The following is a 22,928-nucleotide window of genomic DNA, read 5'->3' as shown; positions in this document are numbered from 1 at the left end:
TCCAGGCAGGAAGGTACGGAGCTCGAAGTTTAAGCAGCCATTTTCTAGGCTGCTCAACAGCGCCCCTACTGAATTTTACTTTGACTGTGCTGCCATTGTTTGTTTATTTTCTTTCACTAAACAGGAAACTGGGTAAAATGTATTCTTGTGGGCCTTCCAAGTGCTTTTCCACAGCAGAGCTGCTGGTGAATACAAAATGGCTACTCCATTGTTTCTGTTGCAGAAATGCTTTCTGCTTGTGATTTCATAGAGGCCATGTCTCTCTTCTATACTACGAGGCTGGGACTGAATACAAGGTGCTTTTCTCTTTCCTCTATGAGCTTTACGCTAAAGGGGGTTTCCTGGTTCATGGGTTAATTTGGCTCCCTAGTGGGGCAGCAGTAAAGGCATACATTGACAGGGACCCTCCTTGAGAAAAGCTGCCTCCTCACAGTATTCAATCTGGCCTTGCTGGATTTGGCATTTCTCTGTATGTAGCTCTGTTGGATCCTGCAAAAGACTTTCTCGCAAGCAATTGTGAGCCTCCTCTGTGGCACCATAGACTAGTTAATCATCCTGAAAGTAGAGGACATTGGATTTACCACTGGGAAATTGACAAGGCACTGGGCGGCAGGGACGAAAGGCTCAAGGGCATCTTGGTATATTGAAATAAACCTTTAGGGGTGACAAAAGTTGTTTGTGGCTTTGTTTCTGGATGGGGTTTGATTTGTTGATGGGCACTCTTGAAGTCAAACTTAATGAATTGTTTTGGCTTGTTTACGAGTATATGGGAGATGTTTGGGAGGGGATAGCTGTCAATGACGTTGTAGCTTTTGAAGTAAACGAACAGGCAAAGTAATTTGGCATCAGCTCTTATTGCAAGCACTGAATAACTTGCATTGCGGTGAGAGACACCAAGGGCATCTTATGGTTTACTGATTATCGAACGTTTACACATAATTTGGTAAAAATAACTAGTATTTCCAGAGGTGGGTTCATGACAATGATTGCACGGACAGTACATGTTCCTATGTGCACTGATCTAGTTTGATATGCAGCAACTTCATCCAATAGAAGTAGAAATGCATATCCTTTTCATTTGAAAATGCAGAGTACTAGTTGGGCCATCTTGTGGTCTATTTTCTGAATCCCTCGCTGCAACAACCTTGATGTTGTAGCATTTTGCTCTTTGTATGCTCCCACGATGACCAGTCTTCTCACACTAGTCTGTGTAGTCCTTACCCCATGCCGGACAATCTTTGTGGTTGTGCAGATCTACTGGCTACCACATCTGTAGCCATCTCGGAGGTGGTTCCAAATTTGGTTGTCCTTTCCCCTGGTGGTTTTGCTGTACGGTCCACTTTTCTCGAGTCACTTTCGGCACATTATTGATCCACAATTCACACTATCATTGGCTTGATGCTTCTGAACTCGTGCATCAAGCTGATGCACTGATCTATACTTTTCGCAATAGCTTTCTGTAAGCGGGGGAGAGGGTCTAATGAGCTATAGGAACCCCTAAATTCACAGTCACAACAGTGAATGGTGAGTTAGTCATGACCTCAAATTGTTATGAAACCACCTGTGCTCACTAGTTTAAGGATTTCACATAGTTGTCTACGGATTTGTTAGAAGAGATTGGATGTTAAGCCTGTGCCTTTTTAAAATTCTGTTGTCTTTGGTGATTAAACGCAATCCTCCTAGTCTGACCCATTTACTAACTTGACAATAGGAGCAAGCAGTTTGGCGTGCAGTCCATACAATTCATCATTTTAAGTTTCTAATGCGCCCAGGCGTGCATCATTCCTGGTATCTGGAGTAAGAACAAAGGTAGCACCAGTCCATGTGTAGTGAAATATGCCCGACTGCTTCCTTGCAAATAAACAAAGGTTTGGTGTGGGAAAAGCATGAGTTTTGAGGAGAGACTGTGGCAGTTCTAGGCAGGGGGAAGGTGCAGCGGTCTCGGACAAGCTGAGGCTTTTTCTCCATTATTTTGGTAAAAGATGCACTCCCACAGTGGTATGATCGGTTTTATTTCTACTGTGCAGTTAGTTGTTCCTACCACACGTGGGCAGCTTTCACGTCCCTGTGTCCTTTGCAACTCTGCTGTAACTTACCCATGCACAGTCCCTCTTTTGCCTAGCTAAACAGGGAAGTGGTGCTCATGGTAGAGGGCATGACTGCTGAGGGAAACTCAGACTACACTTGGGCCGAAAAGGCATACGACATGGCGTGCTAAGCGGTGGATACTGCAGAAACATTTGTAACGCTTGCTACTTAACGTTTTCTACTTCTCCAAACCCCTTTTCTGATTGAGTGGCTTTTATGTGTTGTTGCTTTTGTGACCCACAAAAATGTGTACCAACAAAATACACAGAAAATGACACATTGTTATTCTTAATGGGGTTGGTTAACTTATATTAATAAGTAATCGCTGCTCCATTCATTTAGTAATGCCAGCCAATACCTGAACTGATCTTCCCGAATACAAAACTCTGCACTTCAAATACAACCTGCACAAACGCAGACCAATGAAGCAGCGTTAAAAGTTTGTTAAAAATGAGTACCATTGAGTTGAGTAACAATTAACATGTTGTTCTATGCTAGGAGACCCACAGGCAAAGCTTTGATTTACAAATACACCAGTTATGTCAATCCTATATATATATATATATATATATATATATATATTATGGTTTCCTTTGCTTTTCATGTTGGAACAGCTATATGGTGATAAAATGTATAAGGGTGACTGACAAAATGACATCCCACTGTGATTGTGTTGACTGTAGCTGATAGCATCCTACACATGTACATGGGTAATGGTTTGTCTCCACAATTGAGAACTGAAAACATGTCATAAATTGCTTTACATGAAGGTTTGTTAAACATGAAGTGGGTTGTTTGAATGAACCAAGTGTTGAAGCTTGGAAAAACCTGTATTTCCCCTGTTGACCAGGCTTGTTTTTTTCCAGTTCTTCTCGGGAACCTGCCTCCAACAACCAGGACCTGGAATCCATCCGCTTCTTTGCCATCTCATTGATTGAGGGATATATTTCAATCGTCATGGATACAGAGACCCAGAAGATGTATGTTTGCGTTCCCACTTCCTGCGGTGGAACATTTAGCATAAATGCAATGAAACATGGCTTGCAAACACTGCATCATATACTTTTGTCATGTCTTTTATGAATATTTGCACTGGGCTAATATAAAAATATTAATCTCTTTGAACACCATCATAGTAGAAATGCAAATCTGAAACAGATGTGTTGGGTTACCTGAGGTGGTTTTTGCCACACATGTTTTGGTGTTGGTCAAGATGTCAAGGATATTGAATAGTTAGTGGTCAGAGGGGTGCATTTCTTAAATTTTTTTGTAGCGGCTTGGTGGCAACCACTTCAAAGCACCTAAACTGCGAACAAAGACAACTTCTCAAAGTCGCCCATACCCGGCCATGCTGAGGGTAGGCAGATTTAAAAATCCACGTTTTTAGTGTCTTTCAAAAACACAAAGAAGACTTTAATCTTAAATAGATTTTCTTGGGGGACTTTCCAGAGAGGTCATCTATGCAAGCTGAAGGGCTCTGTTGGTAAATCGTTGTTGGTGGAAATAGTTGCTTTTTCAAGGTTATTTATTATTGTTCTCCAGAATGCTTAAACCAGTTTAGTCTGCATCACACAAGCACATTTCGAGGGGATTGTGTCCTCCGACGTATTCCACATCTTTGACAGTGATTACCACAGCTGTGCTGCTTCAGAAAACTTTTTCGGCGTACGCATCCTGCGTCGAGGACCTCCTCCAACGATCGACGTCACCGGATGTTATATGTAGGACGCACGACGCCCGTAGCCTCAGTTCCGTTTTTTCCACGAACGTGTTCGCTTCGGAATCTCGGCGCGCCTCGGTTCTCCTGTTGAATCGGTTCTTCTATCGTTGTCTGAGAACTATGTCTTTGTCTTCTGCTACCCCGAAGTCGGGCTTCAAGAAGTGTCGGCACTGCGGTTCCAAGATGTCCCTTACGGACCCGCATGCCGTCTGCCTCTGGTGCCTCGGCGAGAGCCACGCCACTGATGACTGCGATGAATGCCAGTCTTTGACGTCGAAGGCCTTGTGGGAGCGGAAGAAGTTGTTAGTAGGTAGGGTTTCCAAACCCCGTAAGTCGAAATCCGCTGGACTTTCGACCGACGATTCGAGGGGCGAAGAAGGCATAAACGCCATCGGCGCGACTTGCTCGAGGCTCTGAGAAAGTCGTCGGCGCTGAGGCCGTCGAAGGACACGCTCAGGGCTCCGGCCTCGAAGCCGTTGTCGAAGTCATCGGCGCCTCCCTCGGAGTAGACGCCTATTCCATCGGCACCCTCGATGCCCTTTGAGGAGAATTTGCCAGAGCTGCCCCGGAGAACAGTGGAAACTCCGAGGAAGGCTCTCTGTAAATCAGTGAGGCCTGTATTTGAGTCTTTATCTGTACCCTCATTCAGAGATTTATTCCAGCCTTTGGATTAAGTTTCAGAGGTGGAAGAAGGGTCAGATGAGGAGGGGTTTGTACCTCCTGAGGTTCCTGATGACCTGTTGTCTGGTCACAGCCAGATGGAAGACCTACGTCAGGTCTCGCATGACGCCAGTGGTCTGGACACCTCCGGAGGTTGAGTTTGGCAGGCCTGAGCCTGATGCACATGCTGAGTCCTCGTACAGGCATCTCATGTCGAGGGTGACTGAGTACTTGAGGTGGTCTGCTCCACTTGTGGATTTTCTGCAGGATGACCTGACAGATATATTGGACGAAGGTCCACCCACTGACCCGGTGCTGCCATTTCAAATGGCTTTACAAAGAAGGGTGGCGGCGGCTTGGACTGCTCCGGAGAGTCTCCCAGCAGTGAATAAGTCGCTACCGAAAAAATACCGTCCAGCCAGTGGCGACCCTTGCTACTTGTCTACGCACCCCACTCTGGAGAGTTTGGTGGTGCAGGCGGCTACGGCACCAGCGAAGCAGGCTGCGTACCCTACCATCCCTCTGGATAGGGACGACAAGCGCTTTGATGGTTGGGCGAAGAAAGTGTTTTCGTCTGGGGGTATGGCTTTAAAGATGGCCAACTCCGTTTGTGCCTTGGCAAGATTCACTCACACTCTGTGGAATTTTGTGTCTCTAGCGGCTGAACATATTCCCGAAGCGGAGGAACGGAATGGTTTTCTTAAAGTGCAACTTCACACTAGCAATCCAGCAATTATGAGGATTGTCCACAGCATCCTACTGCTATTGCAGCAGCAGATTCCACGGACAGCACCACAATTGGTGTCCCTCCTGACGAAGGCCAACATATAGACTGGCTTCAATCAAGCCCTGTTTTGGCCGAAACACACCTGTGTCGATCCCCGTGACACAACTGTACCATCCCCCTCTCGTGTATGTTTTGTAAAGACTGTTGTGTACACCTTGTGTGAACCAATCCTGGGACCATCTTAAGTCTCAGGCGCACTTCCCTTGCATAGTAGGTTTTTTCTACCTCATCTGTCTTTGGAATGTGCCTCCCTGTGGAGTTTTGACCTCAATATCTCTGAGGTCGACACTTACCCGTGTTACCATCGTTCACAATCATTCTTGTCTGTTTGTTTTCTCAAAACTTTCGTGCTAATCGAAAGTACTGTAAAGTAAATTGTAAAATCAACACAAAATGCTCTGTCATTGTGAAATAAACATACACACACAGAACAACTTTATGGCTTGTAGGATCTTTTCATCCTGATTTTCTTGTACATGCCTCCACTGCACTACAGAGGGGTGTTCCGATTTGCAATATTTGCGAAGCAGCCACATGGGCCTCTGTCCATACTTTTGTGAAACATTATTCCTTGGACTCTATCCATGGGCAAGAATTTAGAAATGTTTAGAATGCCCAATCAAATTGCAGAATAGAGGACTGTCTTACCAAAATAAGGCAGTCCTCTATTCTGCAATTTGATTGGGCATTTTAAAAATGTCTAAATTCTTTTCCCACCTCCTTACGTTGGTACTGCTTTGGGAGACTGTCAAAGATGTGGAATACGTCGGAGGACACAATCCCCTCGAAGAGAAAAAGTTACTTTCTTACCTGGTTACGTTCTTTTCGATGGAATGCTCCTCTGACGTATTCCACATCGTACCCTCCCTACCTGCCCCTCTACAGAATTTCTTATGCGATTGCAGCTTCCGTTTCCGCAAGGCTTTCTGTAGTAATACTGGCAGGAGATTGCTGCCACACGTTCTGGAGAAAACACTACAACTGAGGCTACGGGCGTCGTGCGTCCTACATATAACATCCAGTGACTTTGACCGTTGGAGGAGGTCCTCGAGGCAGCATATCGATGTCATCGACGCAGGACGCCTACGCCGAAAAAGTTTTCCGAAGCGGCGCAGCTGTGGTAATTACTGTCAAAGATGTGGAATACGTTGGAGGAACATCCCATCGAAAGAACGTTACCAGGTAAGAAATTAACTTGTTGTTCTTGAGCATGGAGAAATTGTAACCTTTTTGTTGGTGAGGCCAGTACAACCACTAACTTTATAATGGGTCAGAGCACCCAGCCCTGAAAGCAAAGCCAAACGTCTCTTGAACGTTTAATCTAACAGCGTAGTTGGGCTTAATTCGAGAGAGGAAAAAGGCTGACCTAAAGATACTATTACTCCACACAATTATTCATAGCAAAAATACACCACACTGGTATATTGAAAAATATACACCTTTATTTGATCACACCTATATAAACCTCTATCAGTTAAATACGTACTTAAATAAACAAAATACAAAGTAAAATATTCCTAGTGTATTAAACAGTAAATACCATATAGGTCAATCCTGCTTCTATTTGTTTATATTGCTGGTCCACTAGCTGGTGGTAGGCACATCACATAGAAACACCGTGGGTGGATAGAGAAAGGACCGGGCAATAGAACACACAGTTAAAATAGTAATTACAGGATCCCAATACTAAAAACATCACAGTATTTCTAGACCTCCTAGGATATATCATTTGGAAAATACATCAGTGACTGAAGGGCCTAGAGGGAAAAAAACATTACCGAAACACAGCCAGAGGCCGCTAACAGAGAAGGGACATTTGGACTGAGAGCACCAAGGTATCGCAATACAGGGAGAAATAGTGTTACCAGAATGAGTTACAGGCATTCACTTTAGGAGAAGTGTAATGCATATATTTTAAAATAAATACAAAATTACTGGTGCAGGCTAAAATTCCATTCTTTGGCCTAACACTCACTGGGCCCAAACAGGTTGCAGGAAAAATATCCAGTGTAAGTATTCCCCAAAGTCACTTGGCAGAGAGTTTCAGATGAGTAAATGTTCCCATAGGAATAAACAGGACAAAGTCAGTAGGTAATCTGTGAATATGGGGTGTGAGAAACCTGAAGGCGTCTCACCCGCTAATCCCTGGGGATCTGTAATCCAGGTGGCCAGGACACAGCCATTGCTATTGGATCCAGTTCCTGAGGGTGGACCAGTGCGGGAGCATCACCTGGATGGGGGGTATTCGGGGAGTGGAGGTAGGACACCGAAGGGTGAGACGCGGTATTGCCTTCCTTATGTCACCTTTTCGCCCATCCTGCCCAGTAGGATATTTAGAAACTCTAACCCCCCCCCCACTTTTCCAACACAAACACTTTCTCACACCGTGAGCGACAACAGACTAATAACAGAGCTCTTTATCTGACATGTCCCAACACAAGGGTCAGACAGTTAAGATAAAAGGCAGACCATAAGAGCACACTCTAAAAGGCTGAACGCACGAGGAATTGGCTATTCCAGGACGGCAGTTCAAACGGAGGAGAAAGGCGGCGAGACCTGAAAGGACGTCAAGGAGGGAGTTGCCCTTGCCCTTTTCAACCTAGACCCGCAAAGCCTCAGACAAAAGAAACCTAAGACCGGGAATCGCAGCTGGTGAATGGCGTGATGGATGTCGCCGGTACATGCAACCCTCCCACACTGATAGCCAGGGTGGGGAGAAGCGGTTGCCATCGTGGTACTGTCCTTTACTCCAGCAGCAAAAGAAATGCCGAGTTCAGCACAGCCGGTGAGTCGGAAGAACTAGATAGTGGGCCAGTTTGTCTTGGGCTCAAGGTTGCAGTGACGACATCAAGAAGATGCCGAGGTTTTTTGTGAATGAACTTGGTACCAGAGATGGAGCGGTCCGGCGCAACGTGGGCACTCATTCGAAGGTCTCTGGCTGGTACCCCTCTCCTGAACAAGTGGAATGTGTTGAGCTAAAAGTATTGAAACTACAAATACCAAGAGGCCATAGGGAAGGCCGGCGTAAGGTGTCAAGGTGGTCACACAAGGGTCAAACCAAACCCCTTGTACAATAAAAAGTCCTTGACACGTTGCAGAAGTTTTGACGATTGTGAAATTGTGTACCCAACTGAGGGAATTGTGAAACAGGCGTTTGCACCCGGCGGAGGAGAACACTGTGCGAACTGTGATTTTTGTGAAGCCTGCACTTGCCATAGTCTAACAGAGTGACCCAGCAAGACGAGATCGCTCTTCGGAAGCCTATGTTTAAATTGGCAAGTACTTAGGAGGATGACGCTGAAAGAAGGATCAGAGCCCGGCTGACGGTAATCCTAGGGTGAAGACTAATCACCCAACATAAAGGTTAACAGAGAGAACTGTTTGTTTTGTTGTTTTTGGCATATCCAGCCATCTCAAGCAAGAGACTTTGCATGAGAAGAGGCTTGGGTAAGAAAGGCCCTGATATAGAGAAAAGGAACTGTGAGCTTGTGCCAGAGAAGCCCAGGAGTGTGCTGTGCTCAAGAGTCCCGCCTTGTCCCATGCTAGAAACATGGGGAAGGGAGATCCCGGCCATAACATCCTGACTTATTATTTTGTGAACACTTCTTTCTTTGCTTGTCACCATGGCAATAGTTTTCTTTAGTATAGCTCCTTTTTATTTGACAAGACTCCACTAGGACTGTATTATTATTTTTTGATGGTCGTAGCTTGCTCCCATCTTAGATTTAGGTTTAGATAAGGCATTTATCTCACCCACTTTACAGTTTAATAAGCACCCTTTAACTGTGATCCCTTGTGTCCGTTTTACTTTGATACCATGCCTTCCTTAAAAGGGGAAAAGGCTGTTAAGTCCTTGTTCTAGCAAACAGTTGTGGATTTGGCAACAAACAACCCCAGGGAGGATTTGAGGAAGACCCCAGTGAATAGTTATAGTGGTCACTTCGAGAAACAGGAGCCCCAGAAAAAGAACAGGGAAAGCCCCAAATTGAATCATGCGGTTCAGAACAACCTGCAAATAGTCTCAACCTCTGAGCCACAGAAACCCCAGAGGGTGGGGATTCTAAATAAACCACCACCCAGTGTTTGTTTCTAGGAAGTCAGTTCTAGGAACGCCAAACAACCTGATAAGTACACGTCTTTCCTAGGTGCGGTTTATTGGATGTGATAACACAAACTGCGGAAAAGAAACCTAAACAGCCTTCCTTGAAGAGAACCCCTCAAGCCAGAAGCAAAAGCAGTGACCAGAGACTCCAGAAAGGTCGGATAACTTAGCCAAGCAGGTGTGAGTGTAACAAAGGAGGGACAGCCCAGCCACCCAAAATTGCCCCAAGGCGAAGTCTATGGTGTGGGTGTGACCCAGGATGACCCTGAAGAGCAGATCAGACAGAGTGTTGGAGTCTCAACTCCCATCCAGGTGATGGCAGCGACCAGCACCAATGTTGGACCATCCTCCTCCCGTCCCACCAGGACGCAATACTCCAACCTACTCTGCATCCCACGCATCAAAAAAGCCAAAGCCGGAGGTCTAAGCTTCTCCTACATCACAGCCAAGACCTGGAACGCTCTTCCTGCAGACATTAGAGCGGAAAACTCACTCTGTTTTTCGCAGGAAACTGAAAACCTCATTCCTTGCAAAATAATAAGAAACTTTCAGGAATCCTTGTAAATATACTGCTCTGCTAATGTGCACATGTCTATTGTAATTGTATGTAAATATTGCATCCTACGTAACTAAGACATTGTCTGTAACAAGCGCCATGATGCCCACGGGCTGACGTGCGCTCTACAAATCTGAATAAATAAATATATTGGACAACTGCAATGGTATGGCAGGAAGCTGTTGGTAAAACAGCCGGGAGACGGTGCCTGGACTGTAAGCCTGACTGAGCTGGCCAGTGGAGCCAGAGGGAGGATGGAGGAGGCCCAGGAAGGATGTCCCATAGGTGGAAGACCCAGCTGGAGATGAGCCCGGGACACAGCATTCAGCCAGCTTGGACAAATGTGGTCCTTAAAGTGCAGTAACAGCAGGAAACCTCCAGTAGGTAGGTAAGTAAACCTGCTCCTTCTGAAAATTCCAGTAGAAATCGAAGGTTAGTTACAGAATTTCCCCCAATAACCTCCCACTCAAAGTGCTATTCTCAGCAAGCCCATCATTCACAGTAGGGGGTTAGGGCTAATGGATCAAGTGGCCAGCCCATCTGAATGGTACCTAAATCTACTACTCGGCACAGACCACCCCCACAGAATGTGATATGATCAGCCCAAGGACAGACGGGTCTAAGCCAGTGAAAACCAATATGGAAGATGCCTTATTGGGCTCAAAGAGTCCGCTTGGGCACAACCTTCATTTGAGGCTTTCATTGTGTCTCTCCTAAACAAAGGAAGCCCCTAAAACAAAATAGCAGAGAGCAGGACTTGGAAACCAATCACTACCAAAAAGATATGTTGGGCTACCAGTGTGGTAAATTAACTTGCACCTCTATTGAAGCTAAAACTAAATAATATCTGCTGGCAGTCTACCCGCTAAAACCAAAATACCAAGTGGAGTGATTTAATCAGCGAGCGAGCCAGAACCATATACTCTAAAAAGAGTGAAAAAAGGTTGAAATGGCAGGGGGACTTCAGTGGAAACCCCTGACTACCAAAGATAGGTAATTAAGTGAAAAAGCAAACATTCTTATGGGGGCGGGGGGCACTAAAGAATCCTCACAGAACTCCCAAAAATGAAATTATCTCAAAGGTATGCTCTTATGTAAAAAATGCATATATTAATAACTGTATTCTTTTCTCAAAGGTTCCCCCGGGACCTCCTTTTGACTAGCTCCTCTGGGGAGCTTTGGCGTATGGTGAGGATTGGTGGGCAGCCTTTAGGATTTGGTGAGTGTTGAAACTATGTAGCTGTAAACATGTTTAGAAAATATCCCAATCGTCGAGGGTATGTAATGAAAATATACCTGAAAAATCTTTGCCAATGATGAGCTTTGCCATGATGTAAATATTGCAGGAATATCCCATGATGAGTCTTTCTGACCAAAATTTTGGAAAGGCCCACCATCCAGGATTTACCAGTAAATTAAACCAGCCCTAGAATTTGTGCGAACTGATTTTTGTCAGGGATTTACAACCTATTTGAGAAAATGTTAATCTAGGGTTGCTTTCATTTCCAGTGGCTGCAATTTGCTCTTCATTGTTTCCTTTTTATGATTGTCCATGGAATATCAGGTTCAATTTATCATCATTTCCATGGGCATGTCTTAATTGGAAGGCAGGAAAGGGAATACGGTTCTCTGTAGTGATTGCCGTTGTGTCAATCTACGTAAGCCTATGTTGAGAACTAAACTGAATTGCCAGGAGATGATTTTTCCGAAAATCATTTTTTGAAGTGACATTTTTACCTCTTTGTAATTTGGCTTTTGCAGAAGGTCTAGTTGGACAAGTTATGTTCGCATTCTATTCCTGCATGTTGCTTTTAGTGATTGTGTGAGTGATCATTTTTAATATTTGCATGCTTGACACTGCTTATCTTGAAATGCTTTTTGCATGCTGGCAACACTGTCCATGTAAAATGGAAGGTTTGTCATTAGAATGCCTAACGATATTTCACCCAAATAGTCCTACTGGCCTTTTTTAAGACCCAGATAGAATCGTAAGAGTGCACGTTGATACAGTCTGGTCAAGGGTGTAGAATTGGCTGCTTTTGTAGTTGCTGTAGCCATCATTGGACAACCAGGGGATGTGCGTGGATTGCATGTCCAAACAATCGGAGCCTTATTAAGCACACACCAAACTAAACGTGCAATAACATGAATAATGTTTGTTTATTGTATGTGGTATCCCAACCAATTAATGCAATGGGAGGCTCCTTATCCACAAATCAGCCCTCTTCTGAGACACAGGGCATTAACCAGGGGATGTAACCCTCCATTAATAAGATTTTAGGACTTGGTTTTGGTCTATAGTGGTCAGTACTTGTATTTGAAAGGTACAATATCAATAACTACTTTGTCGACCTTTTTGTGTGATCTAGTGAATAGTCTGCATGCACCAGCAAGCCGTCTGAGGCTAGCCATAGCAGGAACGATTACCAAATAGAAGGGTAAATATAAATGCTATTGCTGAAAGGAGAACTTGCGAGACAATGAACACGAAACAAGAAAAGAGACCATGAACAAGAAAAGAGGCCAGTTTGGTGATAGTGATGTTCATGCTTAAGATGTTTTCCAGAACCGGTCTTGTGCTAGAGTTTCCGAGATGCCATCCTAGGTTATGAATGGCCAAAATCTATCAAGTTAACGTAGACTGAGCAGTGAGGCAGACTTAAGGAGATATGGGGTGTATAGAAGTACATTTAACCACACGCAAAGCATTAAAATATTAGAGTCCATATTGAAGCACACAAATATACTGGTTTCTGATGTTTGTTAATCTGCTTAGAATCACATGCTGTGCATAGGTCTGACATCCAGTGGTCACTGCGGAGTATTGCATTTTGTTTTTCGTAGTCGAAAAGGGGACGTCGACAAGGCGTATCTGTAACAATATCCCTATAGTGACGTGTGTTGTACCCACAAACCCTCACGCGTCGAGGTCCCTCGGATTGTTTTTTCCACCCAGCTACTGGTCGCCTTTATGCAGAGCTCCTCGAGAGACATTGCCAAATAGTTTCTTCGACCTTTGGTCGTTTGTTATTAGTATCAATAACGTAGATCCCTCCCTCGACGCAGAGCCGTTTCTCCGCCGAGCAAGATCTTCGACGGAAGGACGAGCGGAGGGGATACTTTGGCGCTGCCGAAAACGTGGCCTGGCCTCGCCGGCCATACACAGTAGGGAGAGTGGGGTTTTGTGGTCTTTCTTCTTTTCTTTAAGAATGCCTTTCTCTTTCCCCTCCCTCTCTTTCGAGGTCGTAGTCACACTTATTACCCTCAGCTATGGAGAGGACGCCATTTAGGTTTTGCCCGCTTTACAAGGGTAAATATACCTGGAAGGATAAGCACAAACGGTGCAACCGTTGCTTACCCCTCGATCACCAGGAGGACGGCTGTGCGGCCTGTAAATTACTAAAGCCCAAAACTCTAAAAGACCGCAGGGTCAAAAGGTGGGCGGCCTACGCCATGTCTAGGCCTGACTCCTCGCCCGCTGCCGCCGCTGCCGAGTGCGACGAGGACAGTGACTACACGGCCCCCGTAACGGAGGCTGTAGACCTCTGAAAGGAGCGTTCACGCTCCTCCTCGTCCGTCCCCGGCCCCGACAAGCCTGGCTCACGCCCATCTTATGGGGATGAACACCCCGGCGACAACGACGCACACAGAAAAACACCAAAGCACATACCCCCAGGCACACATTCGTCGAAGACGAAGGCAGCCATAGCGCCAACGGGGACGCCGGGCCCCCCGATGTCTTCCGCCGACCGCAAGGGTCGTCAGCCCTCCCCGCTCCCGCGACAGGCGACTGGGCACTCTAAAAATAAGGGCGCTAACACCAAAATTTCCGGCGACGCGCATCGCAAGAGCGCTCACGTTGCCACCAAGGACTCGACGGGCAGGGACTCGACGGGCAGGGACTCGACGAGCAAGGACTCGACGAGCAAAGGCTCGACGTTTCATAGCGCGGCAGCGACCGATCCCTCGGAAGAGAGAATGATCGCCGAAAGCCTCGCGCGCATAGCATCTAAAGACGGCCAAAGACGTACGGCGAGGGAAATGCCGAAAACCGCGCACAAGGCCAAAGATACGCCAAAGGCGCCGGAAAACAGATCAGGCCAGTTCCCCACGCCGACAGAAGGCCCTAGCCAGCAAGAAAGCTACTCGGAAGGCAAAGGCTCTCTTACTTGACGTTTTGGGACAGAACCAGACAATTACAGGAGGAAGAAACCCCCTTTTCTTTCCCAGACCGTCCTGGCCGACCTCAGTGGACCTTTGAAAGGTTCCAGACCTGTATGGACAAACTAGATAGGTTCATGTCCATCCCAGAAGACCGGGCACCCAAGAGACCAAGGGAGGCACCCCTGGACAGTCCAAGGGCTAAATACCAGAAGTTTTATAACCCCATACAGGAGGACATAAACTCTTACAATCCCACTGAGGAAGACACCTTCTTCCAAGAGGAAGATGAGTTCACCTATGTTGAGGACCAACAAGAAGAGGAAGGTTTTCACGAGGAAACTAACCTATGTGAGGAAGGATTCCAGGAAGACACGGGCGAGGGCGACCCAAATCCCTGGCAGTCACCGGCTAGGTCGACTGACACAGGCAGTAGCAGTATAGTCATCAGGTCTACTGAAACTACACCAGTCAGCAACCCTTCGCCTGTCGATGATAAACCCACCTTCAATGCACTGCTGAAGAAGGCAGCAGCACATTTCGAGACCGAAACTGGGGAGGTCACCCCAGCCACCGATTTTGTGGAGAGGATTATCGAGAAAAAAAACCCACTAGCCAGGTTATACCCATCCTCGCCTCAGTTAAGAGACGTATTACACCTTCTCTTTCCACTCCTGCATTGGTGAGAGGGGTCAATCCGAGGATTGAGAAACTGTTCTCTCCCTCTCATTCAGACCCATTATATATTAAGGGTCACTCAATCCCGGACTCCCTGGTCGTGACCAACACCAGGAAAAGGGCAGGAGTCGCACTATCTACTAGCGAGGCACCCCCAGATAAAGAGGGGAAGAAGCTGTATGCCCTAGCCAAGAGAATCACCACCTCTGCAGCATTCTCTACCAGAATCGCCAATAATAATACCCTATTGGCAAGCTACGCCGATGCTCAATGGGCTAAGCTCAGACAGGACATCGAAGAAGCTCCCGAACCCCTAAGGACTCGTTTACTGGCTACAGTTAACGAGGGCTCTCTGGTCAATCAAAGCATCGTCAAGGATACCCTCGATGCAGCAGAGACGGCTGGCCGCACTTTGGTACAAGGAATTTTACTGAAGCGTCACGTTTGGCTTCACAATTCCGGATTTAAGGCGGAAACTCAAGCGTCCCTTATTAATAAACCCATAGAGGAGTCCAACCTCTTTGGGAGAGCAGTGGATGACGCGCTGGAGAACGCGAAGAAAGAATTTGATACAATAAAGACCTTAGACCAAATTTCAAAACCCCCTAACAGGCGGGGATTTGGTAATAAGCGCTTTTTTCGTGGACAACGCCAGCAACCAAACCAACAACAGTACTCTGCCAGCAGCTACCAGAGTAATAGCGGCCAGTACAATCAGAGGGGTCAACGTCGTGGCAAGGGAAGAGGCCGGGGTTCCACCCCCAGAGGCTCCCAAGCCAACAACACCAACAAGTGACGCGAAGATTCGCGTCCCCTCCCATGCAACGCCGGTCGGGGGCCGGTTAACATCCTTTCTTCCAGCATGGGAGGGAATAACATCAGACCGCTGGGTACTTTCCACCGTAGCCCGCGGCTACCATATAGAGTTCAACAATTCCCCCAACATACAGACCCCCGAGGGGACGCCGCATAACACCAGAACACCTCGCCATCCTTCTCCAAGAAGTGGACCAACTGCTGGAAAAAGGAGCCATAGAGGTCGTGCCTCTATCTCAGGTAATGGAAGGTATTTATTCAGTGTACTTCCTTGTACCCAAAAAGGATCTAACCATGCGCCCTGTATTAGATCTGCGCCCAGCGAACAAGTTTGTCAAACCCCAAAAGTTTCGTATGGTGACCTTACAGGAAGTAATCCCACTGCTATCACAGGGAGATTACATGACAACACTGGACATGAAAGATGCATACTTTCATATTTTAATGTTGCCAGCGCACAGAAAATACCTCAGGCTCATGATAGAGGGCAAACACTACCAGTTCAGAGTGCTACCCTTCGGCATAGCATCTGCACCAAGGGTATTCACGAAGGTACTGGCAGTGGCAGCGGCCCACCTGCGCAGGTTATCCATCCCAGTATACCCTTACCTCGACGACTGGCTCATAACGGGGGATTCTTACGAGACATGCTTCTCAAATACCCAAAAGACTGTAGACCTTTTGTTCCAACTGGGCTTCTCCATCAACGAGAAGAAGTCCAGCTTAGACCCCAGCCAAGTCAATCAATTCCTAGGGGCTCTAATTCGAACAAAGGACAGCCTCGTCTTCCCCTCCAACGAGAGGGTCCAAAACATGCTGTTTCAGATCCCCCAATATGTCGCAGGTCGATAGGTGACGGTGCGCAAAGCGATGCGATTGCTAGGAATGATGGCGTGTATTTATTTGGTACCTCACGCACGCCTGCGCATGCGCCCAATGCAAGAGTGGCTCAACAGCCAGTGGTGTCAGGCCAGCGGACAATGGGACGATCTAGTGGTGGTCTCGCAAGCCTTGGTTCTCTCGCTACGGTGGTGGACAAAGGAAAACCTGATAATAGGGAAACCCTTTGCCACACCCGCGGTGGAGGCCACTCTAACCACGGACGCATCCCTCACAGGATGGGGGGCTCACCTATCCCATCAGATGCTCACGGAGTGTGGACTCCGAACGTAGCATCCAAGCACATAAACCTACTGGAGCTACTGGCGGTGTTCAAAGCACCAGAATATATGGAAGTGGGCTCTCAAACACATGTTCCTACTGTCACAACACGTACCAGGGGAACTCAGTCTGCTAGCAGACGAACTCAGCAGAGACTTCCCCCTGCCCGAAGAGTATGAATGGCGATTGCACGAACACATCGTCTTAGACGTCTTCACGCAATGGGGATTCCCGGAAATAGACCTGTTCGCAACTCTGGAGAACTCACAATGCCAAAGTTACGCCTCCAGGTACCCCCAGAACCAGTCCAAGGGGAACGGTCTGTCGATTCAATGGTCAGGGAAATTTGTTTACGTCTTTCCCCCGACTCCCCTTCTCAACAAAGTGGTGCACAAGATGCACCAGGAGCAGGTTACCATGATACTAGTGGCCCCAATGTGGGCCCGGCAGCCATGGTTCGCTCACTTGATGGAGATGTCCCTATCTTCCCCCAGTGAAACTTCCCTGCCCGTACAACATGCTGTCACAGGACAAGGGCAGGACACTGCATCCATGCCCTCAGACCATGAACTTAGCAGCCTGGCTCCTGAGATCATAGAATTTGGACATCTACAACTCTCGCAGAGATGTATGGACATCCTGAGGGAAGCCAGAAAACCTAATACTCGCCACTGCTATTCTAGCAAGTGGAAAAGATTTGTCATCTGGTGTAGAGGTAAGAGCATCAACCCGGTTGACTGCTCTCCCACTAACATTGTTCTGTACTTGACCCATTTACTGGATTCAGGTCTAGTGTTCAATTCCATTAAAGTCCACCTAGCGGCACTTTCTGCATACACCACTTCCCAAGTTAGTGTTGTGGTGGAAGATACCAGTTATCAAGGCCTTCATGGAGGGGGTAAAGAGAATACACCCTCCGATAGCTAACCCAGCTCCCGGATGGGACTTAAATGTGGTACTTTCTAGACTCATGGGCCCTCCTTTTGAACCCAGCACAAGGCAACTCTTAAAGACCTCACTCTTAAGACTGCTTTCCTAATAGCTATCACCTCCATTAGGAGAGTAAGTGAACCACAGGCTCTTTCTGTTCTAGACCCGTTCGTAACAGTTCACAAGGATAAGGTGGTTCTACGCACACACCCAAGGTTTGCACCAAAATTCATCTCGAAATTCCATGTAAACCAGTCAATAGAACTACCAACGTTCTTTAAAAACCCTTCCAGCTTGGGAGAAAAAAGTCTGCATACACTAGATGTACGCAGAGCTGTCATGTTCTACATGGAAAGAATCAGATCACTGAGAAAGATTAATCAGTTCTTTGTCTCGGTGGCAGCAGGAAGAGAAGGAGATGCAGTTTCAAAGTCCACTATATATAGGTGGATTGTTCAGTGCATCACTCTCTGTTACACTCTTGCTAAGAGAGAACTACCCTTCAAGCCAAGAGCACATTCCACACGAGGCAATGGGGCTTCCATAGCGTTCATTGCAAATGTTCCCCTTGAGTCCATCTGCAAAGCGGCTACCTGGAGTTCTGTGCACACCTTTACAAAACACTACTGTCTAGATGCACACTCTAGATCTGACTCCCAGGTGGGACAGGCAGTATTAAGACATCTTTTCTCTACTGTTCCTTCTCATAACCCACCGCCAACTCCGGGTACTGCTCGCTAGTCTATGCACAGCATGTGATTCTAAGCAGATTAACAAACATCAGAAGACAATGCATTACTTACCGTAAAATCATTTCTGATGGTTGTATCTGCTTAGATTCACATGCACCCACCCTTCCTCCCCGCTCGGATGCAAGGAACATAGACACCTTTCTACATCTCTCTCTCTCTTTTCTGTACTCACTCACGTATAGAAGGCTCCCTCAGGGCAGAAAAAAAACAAACAGAGGGACCTCGATGCGTGAGGGATTGTGGGTACAACGCACGTCACTATAGGGATAGTGTTACAGACACGCCTTGTCGACGTCCCCTTTTCGACTACGAAAAACAAAATGCAATACTCCGCAGTGACCATTGGATGTCGGACCTATGTACAGCATGTGAATCTAAGCAGATACAACCATCAGAAATGCTTTTACGGTAAGTAATGCATTGTCATAGTAACCGATTGATGCATTTGAATGAATAACCATATACTCTGCCTTAAACGTTTAAGGCCCCTATAGCTTCAGCACTCCTTCCCTACTACGCAGGGAGGCACAGTGTCTCCACAGAGCCAAAGTTCCAGTTAAGTACCCAAGAAAGGAGAACAAAGAAGTTCCCCTAGAATAAACTTTGACAAAGCCAATAGGTTGGTAGAAGTTGAACAATGAATGCTACCGCAGCCCATCATGGGTAGAAATCTGCACCATTCGAACATGCAAGGGCTGGTCAATCATGAACCACACATCCGCCCCACCACAGACCTCGCCTGGCATGTATGTAGATTGGGACCAGAGTCCCAATGGCACCTAATCACTCACACAGCACTTTGCCCAGGAATCCAAGCTGGATCCCGTCCAAGTACATACCAAATATGATAGTTTTAGTACCTCAGAGGGCAGGGAGAACCCCAGCATGACAGGATGGTCAAAGAACAGTGCATGGCCATTTTTAGTATATAGTAAGTGGCATTCTGTAGTAAAACGGATGGTGCATGGAAGTTCATTGGAAAAATGTACAAATGCTGCTGCACTGCCACCAGCCTGTTGTAGACGCATCAAAAAGGTAACAAAATGTTATTAGCGGCACACGAAAATGGATACAAGTATGTTACATTAAAAACAACACAGGACACCTTTTTAAGGTGGCATAGTCCCCCTGCATTGATTAGCATAACCAGTGCCCCAAAATAAATGTGTAGCTAAGTGCAGTACTGCAGGAGCGTTGGCTGTTGCTGTTGGGTTAAGGCGAACACAGAGGAAACTGGCCAGTCTGTTTGAAGTCTTTCTAACCGGTATGGCATGGAGGCAGTGTGTTGTAGTTCTTTCACATCGTTCTGCCCGAAAAACTGTTACCAGAGCGGAGATGCTGTAAAAGCTTGCATCCGCTGTGAAGTCTGGCTAAGTGCAGCCCTGCAGCAGCAGGACTGGTGGCTGTTGCTATTGGGTGCTGGCACACACAGAGGAAGCTAGCCTTTCTGTTTGAAGGCTTTCGACACGGTACGGCGTTCTGGCTGTATTTTGGAGTTCTTTCACATCCTTGTACCCGAAAGACCATTAACTGAGCAGAGACGCTGATGCTGTAGAACTTGTGTTTTCGAGCGAAGAGCCACAAATTGTGGCTAAGTGCAGTTCTGCAGTACAACGTGCATAAACATTATGAATTGCGCTCACAATTTGAGAAGCAACAAGATTGTATCTGTTTGTGACGAAGTGTCTATGTAGGGAGGAACTGTCCTATCTGATGCAGAAAAGATCCCTAGTACACCAGAGAATACAACTAGAAGAGGAAGGAGAAAGAAGCATTTGTTCCTGGGAAAAATCACGGGATTTTTCTTGCCATTAAAATTTAGGGACCACTACGGCGAATCCCAGGTTGTAGTGAAATTTGGTCCCTTTTTTGGCGGGGCAGAGATCGGCAGATGCATTGTTTTTAAGAGCTTGTCTAAGCCTCGAACAAAGCACGTCCAACTTGGAGGTGGATGAAGCATGTAGGGAGCATCACCCGCACAGCGTACGCTTTGATGTAACCAGCTTTGAAAAAGATCAATTTATTTCACAGAGTAGGAGGGGAAAGGTACACTCGATTTCTGAGTCTATGGCTAACTGCGTGAACACTCCTGCCCCATTCACACACTTGGAGCGGTGGACATTGTGCTCAGCTCATTGGTAGCTCTGCATGAAGATACCAAAAAAGAGCTTGAAGTAGTGGTGTTGGATACAATTCTGGAGGACTGCGGGATAATTGATGCGTCGTTCCAGTTTATGCACTAGGTCTATGGCCACTCCCACAGACTTTCACGGACTGTCAAAGAGGGAGATAGGTTCTACTAGACCCTGAGGCATCCGGTCTGGGCTCCCCTTTGGTCAGCCATTTGAGCACAACACCAACCGATTTAGTTAGTTCACCACTTGTGGTTGACTCTGGAAACGCAATGCCTCCATAATTGTGTCCATTCCTCCCATCTCTCCCCTTGTAACTATCCAGGATATGGAGGGACGCCATCTGGAGAGACCCCATCAGAATAAGAAAAAGAAGAGAACATTGCAAAGGAGGCACTTGATATCTTTAAAAAGAAAAGGGAGAAGGTGAAGTTTCCCGAGGATGGCACGTCAATTGTTGAGCACTGATCCACCAAAAGGGTTTTTGGTCTCAAATATAAGAGACTTAACTCCATCCTGGAAGAGTTTGAATGTAGCTGGCTTATATTTAATCTGATGGTAGTTGGTGATTTCAATGCCCTATGTCCCGACATGTATAAATATTGTACAAAAGATAAAAACTGGCAACATTTTTGTCTGTTGAAAGTGAGTAAATGTATTTTATTCGAGCAAAATCAAGATGTTAATGCCCAGCTTTGAGCAGACTTTTTCCAAACATGGGATATGCTAACGCTAAACGGGCGAACCAAGGGAGGTTCACCTAGCTATATGGACCTGGTCCAATGGTCACCGTAGACGTACCATTGACTACAATGTTGTTTTCTCTTCTATGTGGGGGAAGGTATTGGAGTTGATCATTAGAGATTCTGTGCTTAGTGATCATAAACCGCTAATAGTGAAGTTAGAACAGGTACATAAAAACATACCTCGTGATTCCTATTGGGGGTTTTTAGAGCTGAATACTGGGAACATCGAATCAAATGGTGTGATCACAATGCACAGAAATGAAATGCTGTAAAATATCCCCCCTGTTGTATTCGCCTGGGTTGCCTTTCGGACATTTTTTGCTTCTACTTTTTGATGCCTCTATGCCGGTTTAATAAACCATCACAGTATGTACTTTTCTTTATAACACATGGTTTTCTTACCCTGTGTACTCCTTGTCTGTCCTTTGTGCCCTGTAGCCGACTTCCCTTTCCTGCTTTGTAACCTTTTGATTACTAGATTATTAATCCCATGAAAACCTTTAATTTAATTTTCTTTTTAATGTCATTTTCCACTTGTTTGTTTTCAATGTTATGTTTAACTACAGTTTTCTGTACACAAATGTGCATCTTATTTTATACATTTTCCTAGAGCGCTATAGTTTGTATCATTCTTGCCCTTATCGCGTCTGGCATTTACTTTTACTACTAATGTGCAAATGCAGCGTTCTATAACGGATGTCTACATCTGCCTTATCATCCTTTTTTTCTGTGTGTGAAAAAGTACAAAATCCACTGTTTTCTGGAAGATAGCCTAGGTTGTATGTCACACTATCCCCAGGTTCGGTTGTGAACGCCCCCTGCCGTCCCACTCCTCAAGAACTCACTGCAGAGCACCTCTTCCTTCCGAAGAGTTCATGGAAAAGTCTGCGGGAAGCCAAAGAGTTTATAGCTAAGCCTGCACTCAGTGTAGACCTCTCACTATGAGCAAAGGCGCTCACTGCAAATCCTGCACTGCTAGCCTTGGACCTCACAACAAGGTCATCTATCAGCCGTATGGTTCACCACAGGGTCTCTGCTGGTCCAATGGTTTTAATATAATAGGCACATTGCCAGTCATGGGGCTTGCCATAGAGCCCCGTCTGTCACCCGAATAGGTCCTCACTGATCCCATTTAGTAGCCACATAGATCAACAAAGAGCCCTCCCTGAGAGCTACAAAGATCACTGCATAGTCTTCACTGCAGGTCAGCTCATGGCCTAGCCTGCATTGCCAGCCCTCTCTCACCTCTGGCCCTTTGCTACCAACATAAAGGCTGATCGTATTGCCATCCACAGAACTAAAAACGTACTCGCTGCTTAAGCCACATAGTTCCTTGCCCACCCTGCCTTACTCTCTGCAGAGCTGACCACAGAGCCAGCAGGGGCAGCTAAAAAACGGAACATCAATTCTTTACTCCCAACCCCGGTAGCCCATCACGGCCAGCACTTTAATAGCTACAAAGCTTCTCACCAAGCACGTTTTGTCAAGATGCAGCAGTAGTGGCCACCTTTTGTATGGTCTTCAAAGGGAAAACCTGGGCTGATTGCCATCGCATCCCATCATATCTGCAGCGGACATCAGTTGGTTGAATCAATTCGTTTTTACCTCCTGTGTGTGCTGTAGCTTGTGCGTCTTTATA

At 46.4% G+C, this 22,928-nt stretch overlaps 1 protein-coding gene across 2 annotated transcripts in view; it reads left to right on the top strand.

Annotated features, from left to right (window-relative positions):
* The window catches only part of CASTOR1 (cytosolic arginine sensor for mTORC1 subunit 1), a 407,094-nt gene that overhangs the window by 314,546 nt on the left and 69,620 nt on the right, over positions 1-22,928 (top strand). For both annotated transcript variants that reach the window (XM_069619303.1, XM_069619304.1), the window contains exons 6-7: positions 2,955-3,068; positions 11,050-11,132. In XM_069619303.1, coding sequence (XP_069475404.1) covers positions 2,955-3,068; positions 11,050-11,132 — 197 coding nt within the window. The remainder of the gene's footprint in view (positions 1-2,954; positions 3,069-11,049; positions 11,133-22,928) is intronic.

This window comes from Ambystoma mexicanum, chromosome 10 (genome assembly GCF_040938575.1).
Source record: "Ambystoma mexicanum isolate Mex_15411 chromosome 10, UKY_AmexF1_1, whole genome shotgun sequence".
In the NCBI taxonomy this organism is placed as follows: domain Eukaryota; kingdom Metazoa; phylum Chordata; class Amphibia; order Caudata; family Ambystomatidae; genus Ambystoma; species Ambystoma mexicanum.
The sequence above is the reverse complement of the archived record's forward strand: the minus strand, read 5'-3'. Positions and strand labels throughout refer to the sequence as shown.